Source organism: Crocodylus siamensis, chromosome 5 (assembly GCF_052110815.1).
Source record: "Crocodylus siamensis isolate JL-2025a chromosome 5, ASM5211081v1, whole genome shotgun sequence".
Classification (NCBI taxonomy): Eukaryota; Metazoa; Chordata; order Crocodylia; family Crocodylidae; genus Crocodylus; species Crocodylus siamensis.
This window is the reverse complement of record NC_143399.1, coordinates 31,676,219-31,700,145: the sequence shown is the minus strand read 5'-3', so window position 1 is coordinate 31,700,145 and position 23,927 is coordinate 31,676,219. Positions and strand designations below refer to the sequence as shown.

Here is a 23,927-nt window from a genome sequence, read left to right as displayed (position 1 = left end):
AATTCGTATTTAAGTGTGTGACCTGGTTTTCCTAAATCCAGCTAAGTATGTGACTTGGTTTCTGTAGCTCCAAAGATGTTAATGGATCTTGCTAGGTCATCAAGTACATTTAAAACAAGCTGATTGTTTAGTGACCTACTTGGAGACCTACAACACTTTTACAGCAGAATAAAATAACTTTACTCCATAGTAAAAATGGGGCATACACGTGATGCACTGAGTCAGCAAGTGAAGAATTAGCTGTATAGGAGTTTTATGTCCCTTTGTTTGCTCTCCTACTCAGTTTCACTTTTGGGATAGCCCATTTGTGCAATACAGACTGACTCCTCTGCCACCTAGTTGCCAAATGTGTTAGCACCTACTTTGGATAGCTTGAAAAAGCTGGTTGTGTTACTTGCTGAAGTCCAGGGTAAGTTACTTTGTACTAATCTTGCAGTATGTCTGTCCTGAACAGAGGCACTTAATTTTGCAAATTTTGGTCCTTGTTATTGCAAGTGCACACTCAGCAGTACATACCCTTTGTGAAGTCTAATTAGTCTTGCACATAACTTGATGTTTTCTTTTCATTGGAAGAAAAGTCCTAGTATGACCATTTCATTTGTTTGTTACAACAGCAAATGAAATAGCAAAGCAGAAGTTTTAAAACATTATTTTTAAAATGTTTATTGGCATTTAGCCCTCTTTGAATCTGAAGTTTTTTGTGTTGGCAGAATAGGTATAGTGCAGGCAGTACTCCAGTCTGCCCTATTAGACCTGTTCTGTGGAATAGAAGAGAACTTCATTTGTGCTTCAGGGGGACCAATTAAGTGTTTTGTTTAGTCTCCATATCTGCTGCTTTGCATCTCTTGAGACTACCATTAGAGACCTTAATTAAAGCATCTTGAGATGGACTACTGTCCATAAGGAACTGAACTGAAACCATCAAATCATGTAATAAGTTAATTTTTGAGAACTGTCTGACAACTCTGTATCTGTGAACAATACTTATTTAGGTATAAATATATTTGCTATAGTTCTAAGGTAAAATAAGGATCTGTATTACATTCTTAACTGAGTTATTTGATGATGTTTAGCTCCTCCATTTAGAAATATTTTCAAGGATTTTCCGTATTTTAACTACATACAATCCAAGGCTTTGGATGATGTAAGTATGGACTCTTATTTAATTGTATTAGCAAGTAGTACATAAAGCATTTAAATTAAGCATTTGTCATTTGTAAGTAATACACAGAAGTGGCAAATGAGGTACACTATCTAAGGACTATAACTTTCAGGGACAAATGAGGAAAATAGTAATGAAATTTATCTAGAGAATGGTTCAGGATGAAATAAGCACTTTTACACATTTGGGTGTACTTATTTCAATAAATATTTATGTTAATTGTGATTCAGAAAACACTGTCACTTGTGGTTGAAAATAAAAAGCTTTCCCACAGCAAGTGTAAGAATCAAATTTTGGCAATTGAATAACATGGTTACATTACACGAAAGTCCAGTCTTTTTTGGAAAAGCCTTTCTTACCCTTTATTTGTCCCCCAATATGTTCCCATTCTTTTATTCTCCAAAATTCAAATCTCCGTTTTGAAGCAACAGTCCTTCCATTTGTGGAATACTATTTGGTATTCCGGGAGGCTAGAGCAAGCATAGGTGTATGTATTAGAGATAGCAGACCCTGATTCAGCATAGCATTTAAGTCCTGTCCTTTAAACGGAATTGGAGTCTTAGGAGATTCTGTTTTGGCCTCATACCCATTAAATAACATTTTCCACAGAGAAACTGAGTGTTTGGGAAAATTAAAGTTACAGCCCAACTTGTATGTCTTTAAAATCCCTCCATATACAGATGAATAGTTTTCATGTTTATGATGCTTCCTCTCTTTTTGTTCTCTTTTCTGTCTTGTACATTTATTTTCTGCATACCAGTCCACTATTTCAGTAAGGAAACTATATTGATTAATTCTAAGTTTATTTAATTTATATATGAAAAGTAATCTTTGATTTTCATGAAACAATGAAAAAAATCTTGCTTGTAGCTATCATTATTTTACAAACAGAACTGTGATTTAAGGCAGTGGGATTTTATATAACACCCATTAATCTTCAAGTGGTTCACAAGGTACCTAAAATGATTCAGTTACAAAATAAAGTTGCTGAAAACTTAGAATTCTGCTTATGATTTTATTACCAGTATTAGTATCTGTAGATACATAAATTACAAAAGACAACTACTGCAATGTCTTTGAAGTTTTTGTTACAGAACAGTTAATACATCTTTATAATGAGCCTGTATTTAATAGCAGTTGGATATTGACAATGGTTCATCTGTCATCTAAAACTAGAGACTAGCATTTTTGTGTAAATCTGTCATCTAAGGCTAGAGACTGGCATTTTTGCGTTTATGACGACAATGTAGACATCACTGTGCAATCACGAGATGTACAGTACCTCTTTTATAAATGCTTCTGTGGCAGATGGGCATAGGGAAATGCATTCTTTCTTGATTGCTCTTTTGCCATTATTTAAACTTCATATCTAATACAAAGTATCTAGTCTTTAGAAAATTCATACCGTCATACCAGCTGTCATTCACTGTTGCATATATCATTTTAATAATCATCCCTTTTGTGCATTTCTTCTTGAATAGTTCTGTTAGAATGCATGAATAGGTGTATTTAAATATCTTTTTTTTTTGTAATTCTTTCCTAGCTTCTTTACACAGATAGGAATTTTGTGATTTGTGCTCCAACTGGCTCTGGAAAAACTGTAATGTTTGAACTAGCTATTACCAGGCTACTAATGGAAGTGCCAATGCCTTGGTTAAATATTAAAATTGTATATAGTAAGTATTAGACTAAGTTTACATAATTCAGTTTTAGTGGCAGTGATAACAAATGTTTTCGTCCTTTGCATTCCGTTACACACATTTATTGGCTTCTTTTAATAAGCTTGAAGTCAAATACATAAAGACAACATTTACTTTGTAAGACTCTTTCAGGATTTATCACTGTTTATTGTATTGCCATAATAGTTATTACAGTTAATGCTTGTTAGTAGAAACATGAAGGCACTTCAGTGCTATGTTGTTCCTACTGGCTGTTTTTGTTGTAGGTAGTCTTCTCTGAATACAAAGGACAGAAATTGTTCCCCAAAATGTTGTTTGTAAGAAGGGTATTGGTCTTACCAGTTATTGCTGTGAATGAGTTTCACTTGTACTGTTGTTTAAAACTTACATTGCATAACTGAGATTGGGGCCCCATTATACTAGGCTCTGTATACACAAATAGACAGTCCCTGCTACAAAGACTTTCAATAGTCAAAGGAGACATACCCCAAAATGGAGAGTTTGTAAATTAATAAAATATAATTGGTGTAACAGAGGGCAGTCACATGCATATTGTTGTCATCTTGGGGTTTTTGTTTCTGAAGAATGGAATTAATATCCTCTTGCATATCAAGTGAGATGGGTGATTTCATGCTAGTTTTAATGTGTCCATATTTTGATACCACTATAAAGCTTGACATAATTGAATATATTTGTCATTCTTACACATGGTTGGCCTGTTTTACAAAAGTTACTATTTAAGTTAGTTTAGATATGAAATCTATGTATTGTAAGCAAAGAAAACCTGTCAGATATTTGTACTATAATTCCTTTCAGCAGATGGGAAACGAGCACTTGAATTTATGGTTATGACTTCCTGTGCTGTTAAAGGGACTTCCTTTGTCAGAATTGACATAAAGTGACCTGAAGCTTGTGAAAGTCTACCATTCAAGAAGTGTACTTTTTCTGTGTTTTCTTGTGATTGTGGGAGAAAGTTATTGCCTGGTCCTATTGTCTGTAGGTTCCTGTGGGAACCAGAAACAACTGAAGATTATGTGAAGGCACAAAGAATATTCATAGAGGGAGATGTCTGACAGAGGAATGTTCAAGTATTCAGATTCCATTTGCTGAATGGGGAATGGAGAAACTATGGCCTACAGGTCAAAATTGTTTTTTTCTTTAACGAGCAAAGCTGAAATCTGAAGAATTAAGTTAAAAAAACTTCGAGGCAACTGCCTTGTTTAGCATTTTAAACAATACAATTGAAGAGTGACAAAAAAAAGTCCTTTACTTTTCTCAATTTTGTGTTGTTTTTAGTGGCACCCATAAAAGCTCTGTGTAGTCAGCGATTTGATGATTGGAAAGAAAAATTTGGACCTATTGGGCTTAGCTGTAAGGAACTGACAGGAGATACAGTGGTGGATGATTTATTTGAAATACAACATGCTCATATTATTATGACCACACCAGTAGGTTCCATATGCAACTTGCTATTCCTTCTGTTTTTTTGATTTTTTTTTTAATTTTGAAAGTTAAAATTAAAACTACTAGGTTTTTGTATGTTGCCTTGAACTTTGTTTTGTGACAGTCAGTAACTTCGAAACACTTTAAGATCTGTTTGTTGACTTATATACTAATAGTGTTATATGTAAACAATAATTAGTAATAAACTGCTACATGAAATTTGTTGCATTAGCTCAGAAGAACTTTACTGATTTTATGAAAAGATTTTGGTCACATTAAGGGGCTGTCTGCACCACTGCTTTGGGCATCTGTTGCCTTAAAATATCTTTCAGCTGTTCATAATTTTTTTTCCACTAGGAAAAATGGGATAGTATGACTAGAAAATGGAGAGACAACTCTTTAGTCCAGCTGGTACGATTGTTCCTCATCGATGAGGTAAAAAAAAAGATTTTTATTACTTGTTTTTTCCTTGAAGATAAAAGGAAACCTTTTAGAAAGTAGAACAGAATGTCAAACATTTATTTTAATATATTTCTAGATAAATGGAAGAAACAGGTGATCTTATTCTACAATGCTTTTAATAGGTACATGTTGTGAAAGATGAAAGCCGGGGTGCAACACTTGAGGTGGTAGTCAGTCGGATGAAAACTGTACAATCTTCCGTTTCACGTAGCTCAGAGAATCCCAACACATTTCCTTCCATGAGATTTGTGGCTGTTTCTGCAACAATCCCGAATGCTGAAGATGTAAGAATGCATTTTTAATTATATTCTTTAAAAAATATGATTTAAGTAGTTGTTGCTCGTTTGAGGTCAGTTGTAGAGGCCGAAATTTAAGTAATGATATGGATCCCACTGTAGTTCCTCTTGTGCTTTATGCATGTGAAACAAGATTCTTTTGGCTGGCTGTCTCTCTCTAGGATGTATATGCACTGAGTAATCCATTTCTATAGTGTTAACTCCTGCATAGCCTTCTCATCTTTCTGCAGATAGCCTGGATAATGGCTGGAGGAAAAACACTAACAGAAAAGTCTTTTCAACAAGTTCAAAAGCTCATTGTTAAAAACAGGAATGCTTATGGGCAGCTGAAAACAACATGAATTTGGTGGAGACTCTAACTCCAACTATTCTAGACTGTATTTTGCTCCTGCAACAGGTGGGATTGGCACTTAACCTTGGAGTCCACCTGGCAGGAATATCACTATATTATATTCCAGTCAGATTTCAGTTTTCTCATACCCTACACTGTCAAAATTAATCAGAGGTCATCGTCACACCTAGTTCTCTGTCATTAATTTCTCTCTCATCTAGGACCCTAATGTGGTCTTCCTGCAACTCATGGAGCCTCCTTTCAATTCTCTGTCCGAATGTTCTTTATACCAGCATTTCTCAACCTGAGGGTTCTGACCCAAAAGTGGGTCACAAGAATATATGAAAAGGTTGCAAACAAACTTTAAAAAATAGATCAACAAACTTTAAAAATGGATTCTCTTTTACAGGCGAAAAGTGTGGGAAACCGTGGGTTTCCCCTTGCAGGCTGCAGAGTCCTAGCCTGCAAGGGTCTGCTTGGAGCTGGGGGGAGCGGAAGGAGGGCAATCAGGCAGGGCGCACCATGTGTACGTGCATGCACGCACATGCATGTGGCAGCCTGGCAGCTTGAAGAGCAGCTCCTGCAGCTCCCCTCAGATAGGTTTTTTGGGGGGGGCGGGGGGGCCGACACAGACAATGTGTCAGGTGTTGTGGGGCACAGGTAACACTGCCTACCACCCTACCTCCTCATCAGGGTAGAGCCGTGGCCTGAGGGGAGCGCGGCAAGTAGGCCATGGTGGTGGGGAAGAGCCGCAGCGTGGTGCACAGGCAGCTGGCTGCAAAAGGTGAGGGCAGCATGGTCCCTTTCTTCCCTGCCCGCATCTGTTGCTACTCACACTGCTGGCAGCATGGCTGGCACAGAGCTTCTGGTGACAGTGGTCGCAATGAGTCTTACCTCTCTGCTTTGCTCTCCCGCTCTGAAGCCCTCCCACTGGGCTGTGAAGGCAGCTTCTGCGTGTGCCAGTCCAGCCAGGCTGCAGCCCTGTGCCCACTGTGGATGCACAAATCTGGGGGAGTCAGATGCCCCACACTCACCCCTTTCTTGCATATCCACTCTTTTCCTCGTGCTAGGGGACTGGGGGTTGAGGGCAGCAGGCCAGGAATGAGAGGCACTAGCAGGGCTAGACAGGTGGGGGGCTGTGGGTTGGGAGTGAGGGGCACTGGCAGGGCTGGAGGGGCTGTTTTCTACTTAAACTATTTACTGGGTTGGGACTGGCCATCAGTGTTTACAAATGGGTCCTGGTACAACAGAATTTGAGAACCACTGCTTTATACCATTTTACTATCAAGGGGTCATTCTGGCGGTCATTCTAGTTGCCATTGTGAGTGGGATGGGCAATCTTATCCTTGACTCTCCTTTATACACACCTGCCACAACTTGGATGAACAGGAAAATAAAGGAGGTTAAGGTCTTAGTTATTCTTGGACAAAATAATGCCAATTTGATGTTAATTGCTCACAGTGTAAGTTTTATTGTAAGGGTTAACAGTGCGAAAATGACTGTGTTCTTGCCAATTGCTTCATTGGCAAAGTAGTTTTTCAATCAGAACCTCTTTGAATTAGTTACTTGGTATGCGCAGGGTAGAAACTCTTCACCGCCAATTACCTCATTAGTGGTACACGCCCTCCGCTTCACTCGTGTGTGTGTGTGGTCCAGGGGCAGTCTCTGGCCATTCTCTCTCCCCCAAACATTTTCCACTCCTGGTTTCCACGGTCCCACTGGGAGCCAGTCTTGGGGTCAACCCCAGTCACCTTCAGTGAGGGCACAATCTCTCCTCCTGAACTTTCTTGGGGAAGTCGTTGCTCGGTGTTTCAGGCTTCCCCTCCTCCATACTCACTGGATCCACAGGAGTCACTGGCAAGGCAAGCCCGTTTTGCTGCACCTCTCAGGAGTCCGTTGCCTGGCCTTTCAGACTCCCCCTGCACTCACTGGCACCATGGGAGCCACCGGAAGTACAAGCCTCTTTGCTGCTGTCCTGCCGCATCTCGGGGATTCGCCATCCGGCGTCACAACTCCTCCTGCCTGTCAATTCAACCAGGTTCCCAGTAAAGTAAACCTCATTGGCACTGACTTGCCGCACACTTCGGGAGTTTCACTCTCCTTGGAGTTTTATTCCTCTCCACAGCAAGTCTCCTTTGCCTTTTCTGCAGAGCGCCGCCACTCCTTGCTCCATCTGGTGCCTGAAGGCAAAAGTCTTTTCGCCACTGCCATTTTTATGCTTCGTATGACAGGCTAATCTCCTGATTTTTTCCCAGGTGTGCAATCCCTTCCACCTGGCAGGGTTCATCTTTGGGTCAATCTGGCCCAGTCTTGTCTAAGTAACAGGGCTCTTGCCTGAGTCTCTGTTATAGCCATCACTTTAATTCAGTGTTGATAAGATCTAAGCCCCTATGGAAGAACCTAGATCCATAAGCCTTATAATGCAACTGTAACCATTATATCACAAGTACAAAGTGATGAAACTGCATCTTAAATTCATTCCCAAAATGGTCTCAGAATTCTGAATCAATCAGTCAAAAATCTTCCTGAAACCATGCTCCTCATTGAGAAAAAAGATGTGATAGACTTTAGACATCTTCAAAGCTCTACTTTACTACTTAGCCCAAATAAAGCACTTCAGATACCCTTCTGATATTTTTGTGGCTTATTCAGTGTACTGAGAAGTCAAACATTCTCATTCCAAAGACTTAAATGGGTGTGATCCACCAGTTGTCAGCTGACTAGCAAGCCCTACTTGTAACTTGCAATTAAAACAAGAGTGGGCAAAATATTGCCTATGGACCAGATTTGGGCCATGGAGGGACTTTGTCTGGCCTATGGTAGGTCCCGTTTGGCCCAGGCATCATCCAACCCATGGTGCGTCCCACCGCCCTGGGTGCACAGCAGGGTTTGGGCAACTCTGCAGCTGGACTCCAGCCTCGGCTCCATGAGGACTGGCGGGGACCCAAGTGCACAGCCATGGCACTGGTCCTCCCTGTACCTACCCTGTACCTGCCCCAACTGAAGCAAACCAACCAGGACCTGTGTGCACAGCCCCAACTCTGGCCCAATCCACGCCTGCTCTAAACGCACCTGCCCAAGATGGGTGGTGGTAGCAAGGCAGAAGCTGCTGCTGGCTGCTAGGGAAAAGCGGCTGCCTCCCCCTTGCCACTGCCGGGCCCTTCTTGCTGCAGCTGCTTGGATCCTGCTCCTGGGCTGCCCTGCAGCTCCTCTGCCACCACTACCAGCACTACCTTTGGGCTGCCCAGCAGGGCAGTGGTGGCAGTGGAGGGGAGCCACAGAGCAGCCTGGGTGCGGGCTCTGGGCAGTTGCAGCACAAATGGCCTGGCAGCTGCAAGGAGGAGGTGGCCATTTTTCCCCCATGCCCAGCAGCAGTTTCTGACTGGTTGTCAGTGCTGCTCATCGGGGGTAGGCCAGGGTCAGGGCTGCATGTCTGCGTCCAGCTGGTCCACTTCGGCTGGGGCAGGCCCAGGTCCAGAGCAGGTATGGGTGGATTGGGGCTGGGGCTGGGGCTGGGGTTGTGCATGCAGGTCCCCACCACTCCACATGAGACTGAGGCCTTACACAGCAGGGCTCTGTGCTCAACTGCTGCCATGCACTGGTGGTGGTGAGGAGTCACAGGGTGCAGGTGCTCCAGGCTGTTGCCAGGATGGTGGGGAGAAAAGGGTACTGACCGGCCCACAACAGCTCCCCAAAACTACCTATGTGGCCCATGGGCCCAAATAATTGCCTGCCCCTGGTTTAAAGCATAAGTAACATCCTGCTTCAGCAATGTCTTTGCAGCTTGCAAGGCAGCCAGAAGAAGTAACCAGCTGATATGATAGGTGTCATGAACTGAGTGTGGCAATCCACATATTCCAGTTTAGAAGGGAAGTGTCTGTTTGATCAATGATGGTTCCTCAATTTTACTGTATTGGGAGTGGATGCTGATAGGAATTCCTTTATAGTGGAGTCCTCCCTGACATGCTCAAAGAATAAAATGGTTACCCTACCCGACAGTAACTCTGGTTCTTGGAAGTGGATCTGCCCTCGATGCCCTAATTCAGGAGCATGTGCAGTTTCAGGGTACGTGTGCATTTTTGTTGGAAGCTGTTAGGTCTTATGCATATGAGGTGTATATACACCTATGATATGATTTGCAGTAACCACAGTATCTCCGAGAACTTCAGTTACTGTAATATAAGTAAAACAGCTTCTTTTGTTTCTTCAGTTCATTTCAGTATCCTGAAAGTTTGGATAAATAAGAGTCAAAAGAAGTTGTAAATTCTACTTTAAGTGAGTTCTTACATAAAGCTGTCATTTCTGAACTGTTGGCTGATGGTTACTATCTTGATGAAAACAAATATAATTTATGATACAGCCATACAGAAGTTTTAGTCTAAAATTAACAAAATACTACAATTCTGTATTTTTATCAGTGTATTTGGTTGTAAGCACAAATCTTAATAGGTTGTGGAAAGATTTTGATCTTAATTATACCTGTCCGATTTAAAACTGAATTTGGCTTTTTTAATTACAAAATGGGCATATCTACATGTGTTCCTTTGGTGCCATTGTTACCGTGCCATTATTTAGTACTTTCAAAAGGAAGTACTAAATGATGGCACAGTAACAGGCAGCACTGCGCGCTGCACATCATGCAGTTATTTTTAGTTGCTATGCCATCATAGCAATGCACTATAATGAGGGAGCATGTTGCTATGGTGATGTAGCTGCAGTGTCACAGTTTGTGACTGCTGATGCTATGGCGTCATAGCGTGTTGCTACGGCGACATAATGTCACATGTAGATGCTTCCAAAATGTATTTTAAAATGTTAATACTTTTGAAATGGCAAGAAGAATTTAATCAGTTCACTATTATCTATATTGTTAGAGCACAGCATAGTTAATGGCAGAGCTATCATTTTCAAGCATTGTTTTAACATACTTTCTTGTTCTTTAAAGATTGCAGAATGGCTGACAGATGGTAAGAAGCCTGCTGTATGTTTGAAAATAGATGAGAATCACCGACCAGTGAAGCTTCGCAAAGTTGTTCTTGGATTTCCCTGCAGTGGCAACCAAACAGAATTTAAATTTGACTTAACTCTTAACTACAAAATAGCAAGTGTTATACAGACATACTCTGAACAAAAACCAGCACTTGTGGTATGTTTTTCTCTTACTGGTTTTAAAAGTGTTTGTTTCATAGTACAATTAATTCAGAAAGTATTCCCTTATTTATAGTTTTGTGCCACAAGGAAAGGAGTACAGCAAGCTGCTTCTGTTTTTGCAAAAGATGCTAAATTCATAATGACTACAGAACAGAAACAAAGGTATTTTAAATATTTGTTTTAAGTTAGTAATAGGTGTCTGATATTCTAGCCAATCTTATTACTTATGAAATGAAAGTTGAGGGGATTAGTACAGTTATTGGTAAAAAGTTGTTTGTCATAAAATAATTATCACAAAAAGGATTCTTGAAAAATCTTACTAGGGTCTATGGACTATGGCTATAGAGACCTTTACTAGGACAGTTGATTCTTTCAGTAGTGGAGATAATCCACCTGCAGGAAATCCAACCTTTGCTTGTTTCTTCTAAATAAAGGAAATTATTCTGCAGTAATATATTTTGGGTGTCTTTCATTAACGTTAAATTCATTAAATTTTTTCAGTGCAAAATTTGCACATGTGATAGTCCTATGTCATATGTGGTCCTGTTGGACTGTTCACACCAAGTTGCATTAAACACATACTTAAATTTTGCAGGATCAAGTATTTTAGTAAACACTGCTGAGATTTTTGTTTATGATTACTTACTTCATCAGGGAATTATATCAAAGTATTCTCTCTGCCAGGGGTAGGCATCCCCTGGCATGAATGCCGAAGTCTGGCATGTGAAGGCATTTTGCTTGGCACTCACACTTCAGGAAGGGACCAGGGCTGGGCTGCCACAACAAAGATTGGGCCCCTCGCAGCTCCCCTTTCATCTGTCCCTGGCACTCCAACAAGTTAAAGGCAGGGTTGCAGATATTTTTGTCACCCTGCCCATAAACATTTCCCACTCCTATTCTACGCTACTATTGGGGATACATTTTCAATTTAATATATAATTTGTTTTTACCAATAAGAACATTCTTTTGTCTAACTGAATCCAAAATGTTTTCATTAAGGTTCAGTTCAGGACATCATATCTAGATATAGGTGTTTAATTCCCATTTACATCAATGAAACCTAAGTACATGATTAACTGTTTTCCTGAACTGGGATGGACATATGCACATACTTACATGCTTTATTGAACCAGGGCCTTTGTGTTTACTTCAGTATTAACATTAAAGTTTATAAGCCATTCTTAAATCGTTCTAAAACAACTCTTGAGTTAATCCATAATTTTAGGTATTAATAATTAAATGCATTTCTGTCTTCTACATTTCAAATATTATACCAAACAGTTGTAGTCCTCATTTCTTCTTCTAGACCACTCTTCATTAATAAGAAACAGACAAAACTCTAATTGAAGTAAGAGTTCTTTGAAGGCATGAATAGGACTTGGAGAAGTACAAGATAATGTCCATAGATACTTTCTTCTATTGGTTCAAATTTTCCACATCCTTTTTATGTGATAAAAATATTAAGATTTACAAACAGGCTTTTTTTTCTTAAAGAAGATATTGTTTATATTGTGCAAAAATAGATTCAAATCTACAATACTTATTCAAAACCAGATGCTCCTCTTCACTTTCAGTAATAGTGGAGAAAAACTTTCACAAATGAATGGGGGAGCAATGGGAGTTCTGAAGTTCTATTCCTGAACTTCTGGACACTTCTTTGTAGAGGTGCTGTAAGGATTTAGGAGTATTGGTGAGGAGGTAGTCTGATATGATGGAGCTGGTGAGCAGTTACATACTGAATTGAAGTTTTACTGACTTAATGCACAGAAGTCCAGAGCATGTCAGTGGTGCCTTAATAAAATATATTTTTATCATTACATATTATTTATAAATGAGGAAGTCTGATATGTAAATTGTGTAATTTAAAAAATACTAATAATTTTTATCTCTCCCTTGTACAGATTACAGAGGTCTGCAAATTCAATAAAAGATTCCAAACTAAGAGGTAAATTGTCATTTTACCATTTTAAGTCACAGGACTTAACATTTGCTTGAGTAAATTTGTGAAGATAATTCATAGTATTTCATTTTCAGATCTCTTAATATATGGTGTGGCTTATCATCATGCTGGTATGGAGTTATCTGATAGAAAAATAATTGAAGGAGCATTTACTGTGGGAGACTTGCCTGTACTTTGTAAGTAAATTTAAACTCTGAAAGTCACAATATTGTTCCTATGTTTGTTTCTTTTCGTATAAGATGAGAAGATTTACATTTGATAAAAGTAAATATGATTCAAACATTAATATTTATTCTTAGGTTAGTCTGTGAAAACAAGCCTTTGTATGAACAATCCATTTGCTTTGATAAGTAATTAGCACAATTTGAATGCCGTCATGAGTTAATAGTAGTAAAACTCCCATGTACCTGCATGATTGGGCTTGTAATTTATGGTTGAATCCTGAATTTGCAATGCATCTATAACTGTCATTAACTTCAGTTTTTGTTTTCCCTTCTAAAGAAATAAGTTCATAAGAGTAACCTACATATATGACAAAATATGATAATGATGTGCATGGTGCTTTACAGGCAAATAAAAAAAATAGTCGTTAAAGATATTGCTATTGCACAAAAAGAGGAACTCATGACTGTATTCAGACAGTGACTGGATTTGAATGAACAGCAATTACTGATTCAGTTTTGGTATCCAGGGAATGGTATACAAAGAATTTTATCTGTAAATAGCAGAAATATTTAAATACAAATGTGTTGGATGAATTCAGGTTTTAAAATAGTATTTGATAGGACTTGATATATTGATGATCAGATATAATGAAAAACTGTATATCGGGGTGCTGGGGCTGGACTGGGGCAGTGCTGGGCCTGATTCATGTGCCAATCTTGCAAGGTATCTGGCCTGCGGACTGGCTCTGAATCCCTCATCTAGCCCACCAGGCTGAAAGTTTGAGCATCTCTAGTGTGTTTGTGTATAAATACATATAAAGACTATGGGCACATTTATGGGCACCAAGTACCTTAATTCCCATTGCCTTTATTAAAAGTTGGGCATTCTTGCCACCTCATAAGACTGAGCCATTTATTTACTGTGCTGTATACAGTTTTGCTAATATACAGAAATGTTGATACTGTTCATCATGAGATTAATCTTTAATCTGATACAGTTACTACTAGTACCTTAGCTATGGGAGTAAATTTACCTGCACACCTGGTTGTTATAAAATCCACAATGCATTATGTTGGAGGAATGTTTCAAGAATATAGCGAAACTGATATTCTGCAAATGATTGGGAGAGCAGGAAGACCACAAGTAAGTTAACTGTGTTTTGTATACATGTTTTCTAAAGATGAATTTGTAAAAACATATAGAGGAAGAGGTAAATGTACCCACAATTTTAGAGTAGCATTTGCTTCTTAAAGTTTTTTGTGATTTGTACCTGAATTATTTTTGAGTTTAAAGAAATATTCAGGAAAGGAGTCTGGCTTTCAGTAGATTACTTAGTGAAGATCTCTCCCCAGTGTTTGTGGTAAAAAAATAATAAAGATGCTAACTTGCATAAGGAATAGGATAGTGGAGGATATTATAATGTCTTCATAGAAATTGGTGGTACAGTCTTGTGTGCAATAACTTCATGCAATAATGGCATTCCCATCTTAAGAAGAATGCTGAAGAGCTAGAAAAGGTTGAGAGGTGGGTCATAAATAATCCAGGACATGGAACAGTCAAGTAAAGAGAGATTGAAAATATTAGGTTTGCCCCTCTCAAATAGGAGAGAGGACACAAAAGAAGTTTATGGAATATTGAATGTTATAGAAACACAACCCCAGATTACTCCACATCTGTCTTCTGCAAAGGGTTCAGGAACTTCCTCTGAAGCACCTAGTTCTGGCCACTGTTGGAGACAGAAAAAATGGCTAGATGGGGCTTGGGTTTGAACCAGTATAGGAATTCATATGCTATTCATTTTGTCCATTAGAAAAAAACTACACAAGCTTACTTCACTAAAAGTTCTGATTTAGTAAAGTAAACTTTGAGCAAGTGCTTAAGTTATATTGACCATACTGTATTGTATTGACCCTATTATTCTCTAATGTATGTATACATTATAATTAATAATTAGGATCATGAGCCAACTGCTAATAACTTTTTAATAAATCAAAGTGCAAATGAGTTTGTCAGGGCTTGCCTTTCAGTTATTAAAGAATTTGCATTTCTCAATAGATTAAATGCACATTTTATAAATTAATTTTAATTGTCTTAAGATGTGAGGGGTGTGCATGTGTGTATGGAACAGTCCATATGTAGGATTCCCAGCTAAATCTTAGAGAATGTATGTTTTTTTTCAGTTTGACACAACCGCTACAGCTGTTATTATGACTCGCTTAAGTACAAGAGAGAAGTATGTACAGATGTTAAATGGTGCAGATACAATAGAGAGCAGGTAACCAAATAATTTGCCAGAAGGATGCTATGTGAAAAATAGAAATGTTACATAGACCCAGCAGCATATATTTGCTTGTTCTTTTTGGTTTGTTCAGAAGAAATTCATTTCAGTGAACATAAAAGATAGGCCCGTGGGGAAATCATACAGAGCTACACAAAGATGGAAATTTCAATTTTATATATTCAGCATCTCAGAGAACGCTAATAAATAAGAAAACCAGCTATTTATCTAGCACTTTTTACAGCAATACAATCCCATTTTTGTGTTAATTATATTTTAAAAATAATTACACTTTTAATTGAAAAGAAACTGTTGCAACAAGAAAAAAGAGAAACATTTTACAAGTAGAGCTCTTCAACCTAGCAGTAAGGTGAAGACAGAGACTCACTGGGTGCTGGAGTTGCAGAGTTATCAGTTATCAAATTGTGCTTTGTCCTGTCTCTTGATGATGTGATCGAGGTAGAGTCAGAATAGCAGTTCTGATGATGACAGCCTAGAAGGAGAAGGCAGCTTAGATGACGCTGAAGCTGGGAATAAGATAAGTGCTGGGAAAGGGAAGACATGGTCTCGGTTCTGAAGCTTTAGCAGATCATGGAAGCTGAGGTTGATAAAGAGGTTAGATACCACAAGCGGCACACTCGCTAATAAAGTTTGAGTGGATAGGGTAGTGATATGTGATATTCAATAAGACCCTATCCCTGCCTATTTATTTATGTATTCTAATTCACATAATCCATATAAATAATTAATTCATATAACTATTCATATACATTCTTATAAATAACTACTGAATTTGTGATCCATCTAATAAATAAAAACACCATATAAGAACAACTCCAAAATATTTATCAAGCATCCACTTATCTGTCCATTGCCTATTTAGCAGTCCAAGAAAAAAAGCTGGGCTTTATAGCACTCTTACAAGTTTAACATCAGTGCTGCTGCTCAGAAGTGGATCCAGGATTCTACAGATGTGGGAGCAGTGACCACTCCTGTAGGGGTGGCTATATCCCCCCCTGTTCCCTGCTTCCTCCCTTTCTCTCTGCATGAAGGCAGGCAGATTGTACCATGGGAGCAGCAGCAGGCACTTCTTTAAATCCCCAAAGCATGCAAGAATTTCCCCCCTTCCCCTTTTCCCTCCCTGTTCACAGGCATGTTCCCTCCCCATCTCCTGCCTTCTCTGATGTACCTACGGTCCTGGAGGTGAGGGGAGCTCCAGCTTGGCTGTGCAGGGACTGGGCTAGCCCATGGGACAGTGGCAGTGGGCGGAAGGGTCCCCCGCTTCCCCCAGCCTACTCCCAGGCTGATGGGAAACAGCCAGGAGAACCTGTCTGCCCACTGCTCCTGTCTTGGGCTGAACCCAGTCTCTGCACAGCCCAGCAGGAGCAGCTGTAGAGCTCCTCTCACCCCCAGGAAAGTAGGCACAGTGGGGGCAACAGATGGGGAAGAGGGAAGGAAAGGGGACATGCTTCTGAGCATGGGAGGGGAAGGGGATGGGAATTCTTACCTTCTCTGAGGACAATAGTCCCTGGCTGCTTCTACCAAGTGGTCAAAAAGGGGGGATGCAGCTGTGTCACTGTACCCCTTTAGATCTGCCCCTGTTGCTGCCCCTTAAAACAGATGTGTGAAGTGCTTCGTAAGGACTTGTTAATGTCAACTGCTTAATATTAGAGATGAGCGCTCAGAAATTCTTCTGGTATATAGTTTCTGCTAAAATCAACTGGTCAGTTTTGTTTGTAATAATTATGTTCTTATCTACCTAACCATTCTGCTTCTGTGTGTAGCAGTTTGTTCTGAAATGTATCCTTGTAGATATATAGATACTCGGGAAAGTGCAAGTTTTGTCTTTTGGTAACCAGCAGTTTAAGACTGAATGAGTTCAGTCTAAATATATTTTCTATCCATTGGGATGCTCCTCATGCATTATGTGTAAAGTGACTTAGTTCTTCCTTAAAGTGGTCAAGTTAGTTGCAAATATGTGTTGAAAGACCAGAAACAATGAGAGAAAAGACAAAAACAAAACAAAAAAATAGAACTAGGCTGTGCATTGAAGTTTTACACAAGAGAGTTCAGAAGACACTAGTTTATAGAACCCACTTGATATGAACATCTACAGAAAAAGAGATATATGGGAAAATTAGAAAATTCAGAACCGTGGCAGAAATTAAAAGCTAAAATTGAAAATCTAAATAAAATCTAATGCTGTCTCTTGAATGGCATTCAAAATATCAAGAATGTGATGTAATCTTTAAATATAGACAGTTTTGTATACTGTTATATTGAGCCACAACAGTCAAAACCACATCTCTCTCTCTCCTGCTGAATTGTTGAGATGTTATGTTCAAATACTGTGGGGGTTTTCATATTAAGTCCTTTAAAAAGATCAGCAATAAGTGGAATATTTCCTATAATACATTGTATAATTGTTCAAAAATAAATGTTGGTGGTTTTTATACCATTACTACATATTTAAATTCTATTTATAATTTGCTTATTTTATTTCTTACTAGTTTACATAAACATCTTGTTGAGCATTTAAATGCGGAAATAGTGCTACATACCATAACAAATGTGAATATAGCTTTGGAATGGATAAGATCAACTTTCCTATACATCAGAGCTTTGAAAAATGCAGTTCATTACGGTTTGTTGCTTTTAAATTGATTAGTCTAAGATAGTGGATTAGATTATGCTATGTTATTATGTTATGTCCAAGATAAAGTAGGTTATAGTAAACTGCATTCATTTTTAGGAGTAATAATTTTCTGCTTGTAAGAAATTATATTAAATTAATATTAATTTTCTGTTATACAATGTTATTTCAGTAGAGATTAAAAACAAGCTATTAAATATAATTTGGAACATTTTAAGGAAAAAATAATTCTGACCCTATTAACCTAATTATTAGGCCGTTCAACATAAAGTACTTTTTCATTAACTGATATAAAAAATTTCAGTTTTAGGATTACCCACTTCCCACTGTTGAGAAAGCACAGCCCATACTAAGTCAATAATATATTACTATCACTTTTCAGTGCTGGGTATCTACCTTTGAGGTAAAGGTAAATCAACTTTTATTTAATATTGAATACTTTTTCTAAAGGCTTTTAATATCCTTATTTTATAGAAGATAAAATAAGAATATTAACATTCATAAAGCTGCTTCATATAGAATAAAAACAGATCTATCTTTTCCTCCCAAAGGCAGGTTTTCTGTTATGGCACTGATCATAGAACCTTTTGACACCACCAGCATATACATTCTGGGTTGTTGAACCAAGTGGGAAGTCAGGGATTAATAGGTGCATGAAGGACCTAGAAAAGAAATTATAGATATAAGAGCATTCATTAGCTTTTAGTGTAATGCCTGACTTTTTTTTATTATGATTTTCTTCATTTTAAAAGTTTCAAGTTTTCAGTTTCACAATTCAATTAAAATATAAAATATTGTAGTGATCACAAACCCAAGGCAATTATTAGGTAAGGCTTGTATTGTAAAGAACAAAAGACTTTTGTACTATTATGATCCAAGTAAACAAAGCTCACCAAATGTTTCATTTTTTTCCTTCCTGTTTTGGTAGGAAATGGAAACACCATTTAAGTGATGCTCTTAATTTGTTGGGAGTAGGGAGTAGAAAGAGGTTGTATGCTGTTGGAGACCTGCTAGGTAAACACTTCTGGTAGGAAGCAGTGCTTATTTTTGTTTATAGTTGAATACTGTTGTTTCATGGGCTGTTTTACAAAGAAACAATAGTCCAGCAACAGTATTTAAGTATTTCCATTGTGTCATGAGGAGAAGAGTAACAATTTCATGAAGTTAATGAGAGCTTTGGTTACTTTTTGAAGAGTGGTAATATAACTCTAGACTGCAGCCTTCAGATTTAGTGTGTTGAGTAGCAAGTTACTTAGTATAAGGAGAGAAGTAGTGACAACTAGGTCAGAGTGACTGGGGCAGCTAGCATGAGTTTGGGGGCAAGGAAGGTCAAAGGAGGGCTACTGGAAGTCACTGCTGCCCTGTGTGTTGGCTGATTCTTACTTCTGACCAAATTAGGGATTATAAATACCTTGTACTAGTATTGCGTGTTTTATTGTTAAAATAACATAAAGGGATAGAGAAACTGAAACTGAAACGAGCAGTTCCATGTTCTCGCTTTATGTACTTTGAAACAGCAAAGTCCTAAATTTTATCTAATGGAATGTCTGTGTTAGTAAAAACACTTGAATAAATGAGTGCATCTTACAGTGCTTTATAATTTAGTGGTTTGTTAAATGAACTGATTTTCCTCACCCTGTTTAAATGGTCTATTGTAAAACAAGAAGTTGTGATTCCTGTTTTAACAGGTACTGAATTTGTAATTTCTTTTTCTAAATTGAGCAGATTTTACATGTTTTTCAGATGAACAGAAAACAAACAGGGTAACATGTCTAGGATAGTAATGTTGTTGTATAATCTAGGGCAGTGTTTACATTATTCATGCAAATGCATAGCAAACTATACTTATTATTTAAGTTGAAAAGATTTTGCTTTGATTCAGGGTATGTGTTACACTGTGTATCTTTTTGGTTATGCATTCTTTTGATTACTGTGGCCACAGACAAGTGTTCATTCTTGTGAAAATAGTTTCTCTGAAATTCTTATGGCTAGAAAAATAGCCCAGGAGCTGAAGCATACATACATTTGAGCCTCCTGCCTGGGGGCTGCTCCTTGGGCCACCACCACCATTAGGGAAGACCATTAACTAGCAGCCTGTCTTCTCCCCTACCTTGGAAGAGGGCAGGATGTCAACAGGCAGACCCTTGGCTTTTAAATCACTGTAATGTGCAGCCCAATTTGAGCCTCCAACACCTACCTGGCTGGCATGGGCAGCAATGGGAAGCCAAGTAGTTATTACTAGGGCACAGGCTTTCCCCAACCTGGGGTCCCTATGCCTCCAGCTTACCATAGGTGCCTGTGATGCCCAGCTGGCAATCCTCAGTCTGGGGAAGAAGTGGGGAACAGCAGACCGGACTGGGAGGAGAGTGGAGCAGTGTACAGGCATTCATTCTTTCAAGAGAAACCCTCTTTCAAGGGAGATCTTCCAGGGTTCAACCTAGTACAGTGGTCCTCTCAACATTTTGGCCCCACAGACTAAATGAATGGGACAGGGCTAGTCTGTGGGTTAGATCAGACCCTGCACAGCTGGATCAAGCCTGCAGGGAGTCCCACTCCCCCTGCACACCTGGATCAAGCCTGCAGGGAGCCCTGCAGGCCTAACCCAATGCTGGGGGCTGGATCTGACTCATGGACTAGAGTTTAAGCATCCCTGACCTCCATCTTTCTCCTGGAGAAAGCATGTTTCCTGTGGAAGAAATGGAACGAGTGTTTGTATGCATCTAGTTTCTGTTGGAAGAGTGACTATTTTCTCTGTAGAAACGTGTCTGCATGTGGCCTAAAATATTTTGCTAGGGAAAGTTTCCTTATACAAAGAGCTTGTGCAGTCTGTTCTAGGCTGCTTAATTTAATGTATTGTATTAAAAAATGTGTCATGTATCTTTGGTATTATGGTGCTAGTCACAAAAAAGGAAAATTTTCCTTTTCCTATATAAGCTCAAGAAACCTTGATGGCAGTAAAAATACTACAGCTTTGCTGTGCATGTCTTTTGCCCAAAACAGGGTACACTTCTGCAGATTCCAGTTATACCCCATTCCTACATGCCAGTGTTACTTAGAATTAAATGTAAGAATATGTCAATTTCAAATGCCATTTGTTTTTTCTTGAGGTTTTTCACCTGGATTAGACAGAGTTGGAATTGAAGCAAAGTTACAAGGTCAGTAATGTTTCACCTTTTTCAATGTAAAATTGTATTTCCTACCAGATTCTTCCACTAATTTCAGTGGCATTATTCACAGAATGAGATATTATTTATTATGAATCGGTTGGTTAAATCAAGTACTTTGTGACCTGTTATTTAAATAGCCTTATTACTTTCACTTACTTAGAATTCTTTAATTATAAGTACTATAAAGATATCCTTGTAATACAGAAAAACAAATACATACCTTCTGTTCAAGCATGTGCTTATATGTGTCAGCTTTTTTATGTACATTAATCATAATAAAAAGTTGTACACAGACAGACTGTCTATACTACTTCTCCGTAAGACAGACCTTTGCATCAGTCCTTAACAACTTCCTGAGGAAGCTGAGAGAGGAATTTTGGACAAACAGTGACTGTAGCAGATCATGTTAAAGTGTTGTGGGTTCACTAATTCAAAGCAGTTGGCTGAATATGTTACTCCCCAAGTTGCTTATGTTTGTGGGTGTGATTTGGCTGTTCAAGCAGTTTGACTTGAGTATTCCCTTCTGTTAGGCCATGGTACTTACCTGTGGAGCAAATATATATTCTTTAATATATACTCTGCTCCATTGCCTGATATTTGCGCTTATTTCTTGAATTATTCATGTTGTTTAGGTATGTCAAAATAAATCTTATACCCTTTGCAAAATCTGTATGAGTGGATATGATATACATATGCATGTCTCAAACATATTTGATATATCAGGTCTTCTGAGAATTATTTGCTATGGTACATTTATGCCAAACTTAAGTTTTATATTTACACATATATAATGCAGTTATATATGTTATGCATACAAAAAGATCACTTATAGTCAGGATTTTGTATAGAACATGCTAAAAATTACCATAAGCATTTTAAAGAAGTTAATTTGTTAGGACTTTAACACAAGATAATTATTTTTTAGAGCCTTTAAATATTACCTCTCAGTTTATGGCAATCCCATAAAAATAGATTAAATAAAATAGGTTAAGTGTCAGTGTCTCTTATTTTTACAGTATAAAAACAAAACATACAATGTTTTATTTTATACTATTTCAATTTAAGATTTTTATTGATACAAAATAGGTCCTTGCTAAGATTTTTTATCTGGTAGTTCAATTTTATTGTTCTTATATACACTATAACTTACCTTCCTTGCATACATGAAGTATTTTGTAGTAATGTATACTACTAGTACTATCTTTATATATTTTGCATGCAATATGGATAATTTTTTGGTTGCTGTGGAAACTATACTTTTGAGTATCTTGACACATCTGCATTTAAAATCTCAACATTGTGTTAATGTCATTCTTGCATTTAATTTTCTTAGTTTTGAAAGAGAAAATAACAATAAAACACTTTGATCATCATTCTCATTCAGATATCCAGTGCTAGTGTCTAAATCAGTTCATTGGAATGTGTAACTAATGAAATATATGCCGATGCATTTAGTATAGTGTGCAAATTTCCTTTTACACACTTACCAACACACAAAAATATTTGAATCTTGTGTAGTATGTATTTTTCAGGCCTGTAATTGAATGCTTAAATTGATATGCTAATTTTCTTGCTATAGTTTCTTTCATATTTGTTAGTATTTTTAAAGTTAAGACTTTTATGCTGAACTAGCTAACTGCCTGTCAGGAATGATGGGAAAGGGGGGAGGGGACGGGTATGGAGCGCTGCCACCCACCACTCCGCACTGCTGCCATCTCCAAGGGGAACCTTGCCCTGCCATCCCCTTGGCCAGCACCCTGTGCCAACACTGCCTACTCTGACCGCTCCGTTGCTGCCTCCTGTCCAGAATATTCTTGGAGCACTCTGAATTGGTTGTTTCAGACAACCAGAGTACGAATAAAGTGTTATGGACCGACAGACATACAGACTAAGGCTTTGATAATGTTAGAATATTTATGCTAAGTCTTGAGCCTTCCTTAGTGATATGACAAGAAGTGTTTTCATTGAGTTCACCATTTAGGGTATCCATTTAGGATAGAGGCACTTAAATTTCTGGCCCTGTGGGTTGGATGAGTGGTGATGGGCTGGTACACAGGCCTGATCCAAGTCTTCATGTGCCAGCCAGGCCCAGCCCCTATGCACCAGCCCCATCTCTCACTGGTGTGTCCTATGGCCATGTCATCCAGCCCCCAGGGCCCTCCATTCATCCAGAAATTTGGCAGCAGGGGAGCAGCAATTAATGCAGCCACTGCTTCAAAACCACCAAATTTCTGGATTTGTGGGGAGACCCACAGGACAGATGGCATGGCCTTGCAGGCTACATCTGGCTAATGGGCCAGAGGTTGATCACCACTGCTTTAGGAGATGAGCTGAGTTTAGAACATTTGCTTTGGTTGTACATAGTTGCAAGTTAAAGCATAAACTTTTGCTTGGTACATGGAAAAATATAGTAATTTTTTATGTATTAAATATGTATTTTTTAAACTGTGGACAGACTTGAGTTTGAAGAATGTGAATGATCTAGCTTCTCATGACTTGATCAAGATGGATGAAAAACTGAATTTCAGACCAACAGGTAACCTTTATTTTTTAAAGTAATTTTGACTAAGGGCTATTGAGTCAGTACTGAAAAATCTTTTTTTTTTTTTACCTTGTAAGGTTTTAAAAATATATATTACATGTTGCGGTTATCATAAGAAATTCTTATAGATGCAGCAGTTAGATAATGAGAAGAAAATCATATATTTGTACTCGGGAACACCTGTGTGTATCTCCGTTGAAAGTAGGACATATAGCTGAGGGCAGGATCTGGCTCAGATTCAGATGAGCTGAAGTTTATTGATCAAATGACAGAAGTTTTATTTTCCCCATGTGAAAACCTGTGTAAATCCTCTGCATTGATGTCACTGGAAATTTGGTTGCAGATCAGGAGAAAGTATATCTGTCACTAACACCCTACCATAAGAACATTTAAAAAATGCAGTTCTGTTGCATAAAAGAGGCAGGAACACTGTATCTCATTAAAAAAAACAAATGAACTAAAAAATCTAATATCTTTCTTCTACAGAAAATGGAAAACTAATGGCTTGGTACTATATTGCATTTGATACAGTGAAACAGTTTTCTACAATTAAAGGAACAGAGACTTTATCCGAACTGGTAATTTAATGTTTCTGTGAAAGTTTGTGTGTGTCCTGTTTAAAACAGAATTGAATATAC

At 38.3% G+C, this 23,927-nt stretch overlaps 1 protein-coding gene across 1 annotated transcript in view; it reads left to right on the top strand.

The window, feature by feature from the left end:
- Positions 1–23,927, top strand: part of HFM1 (helicase for meiosis 1) — a 72,455-nt gene that overhangs the window by 13,184 nt on the left and 35,344 nt on the right. Inside the window, exons 8-22 of the mRNA XM_090048596.1 lie at positions 1,074–1,144; positions 2,706–2,838; positions 4,138–4,289; positions 4,642–4,719; positions 4,869–5,030; positions 10,319–10,519; positions 10,598–10,686; positions 12,426–12,469; positions 12,559–12,660; positions 13,647–13,792; positions 14,830–14,924; positions 17,438–17,571; positions 20,688–20,735; positions 23,203–23,283; positions 23,776–23,867. Of these exons, the coding sequence (XP_089904722.1) occupies positions 1,074–1,144; positions 2,706–2,838; positions 4,138–4,289; positions 4,642–4,719; positions 4,869–5,030; positions 10,319–10,519; positions 10,598–10,686; positions 12,426–12,469; positions 12,559–12,660; positions 13,647–13,792; positions 14,830–14,924; positions 17,438–17,571; positions 20,688–20,735; positions 23,203–23,283; positions 23,776–23,867 (1,628 nt within the window). The remainder of the gene's footprint in view (positions 1–1,073; positions 1,145–2,705; positions 2,839–4,137; positions 4,290–4,641; positions 4,720–4,868; positions 5,031–10,318; positions 10,520–10,597; positions 10,687–12,425; positions 12,470–12,558; positions 12,661–13,646; positions 13,793–14,829; positions 14,925–17,437; positions 17,572–20,687; positions 20,736–23,202; positions 23,284–23,775; positions 23,868–23,927) is intronic.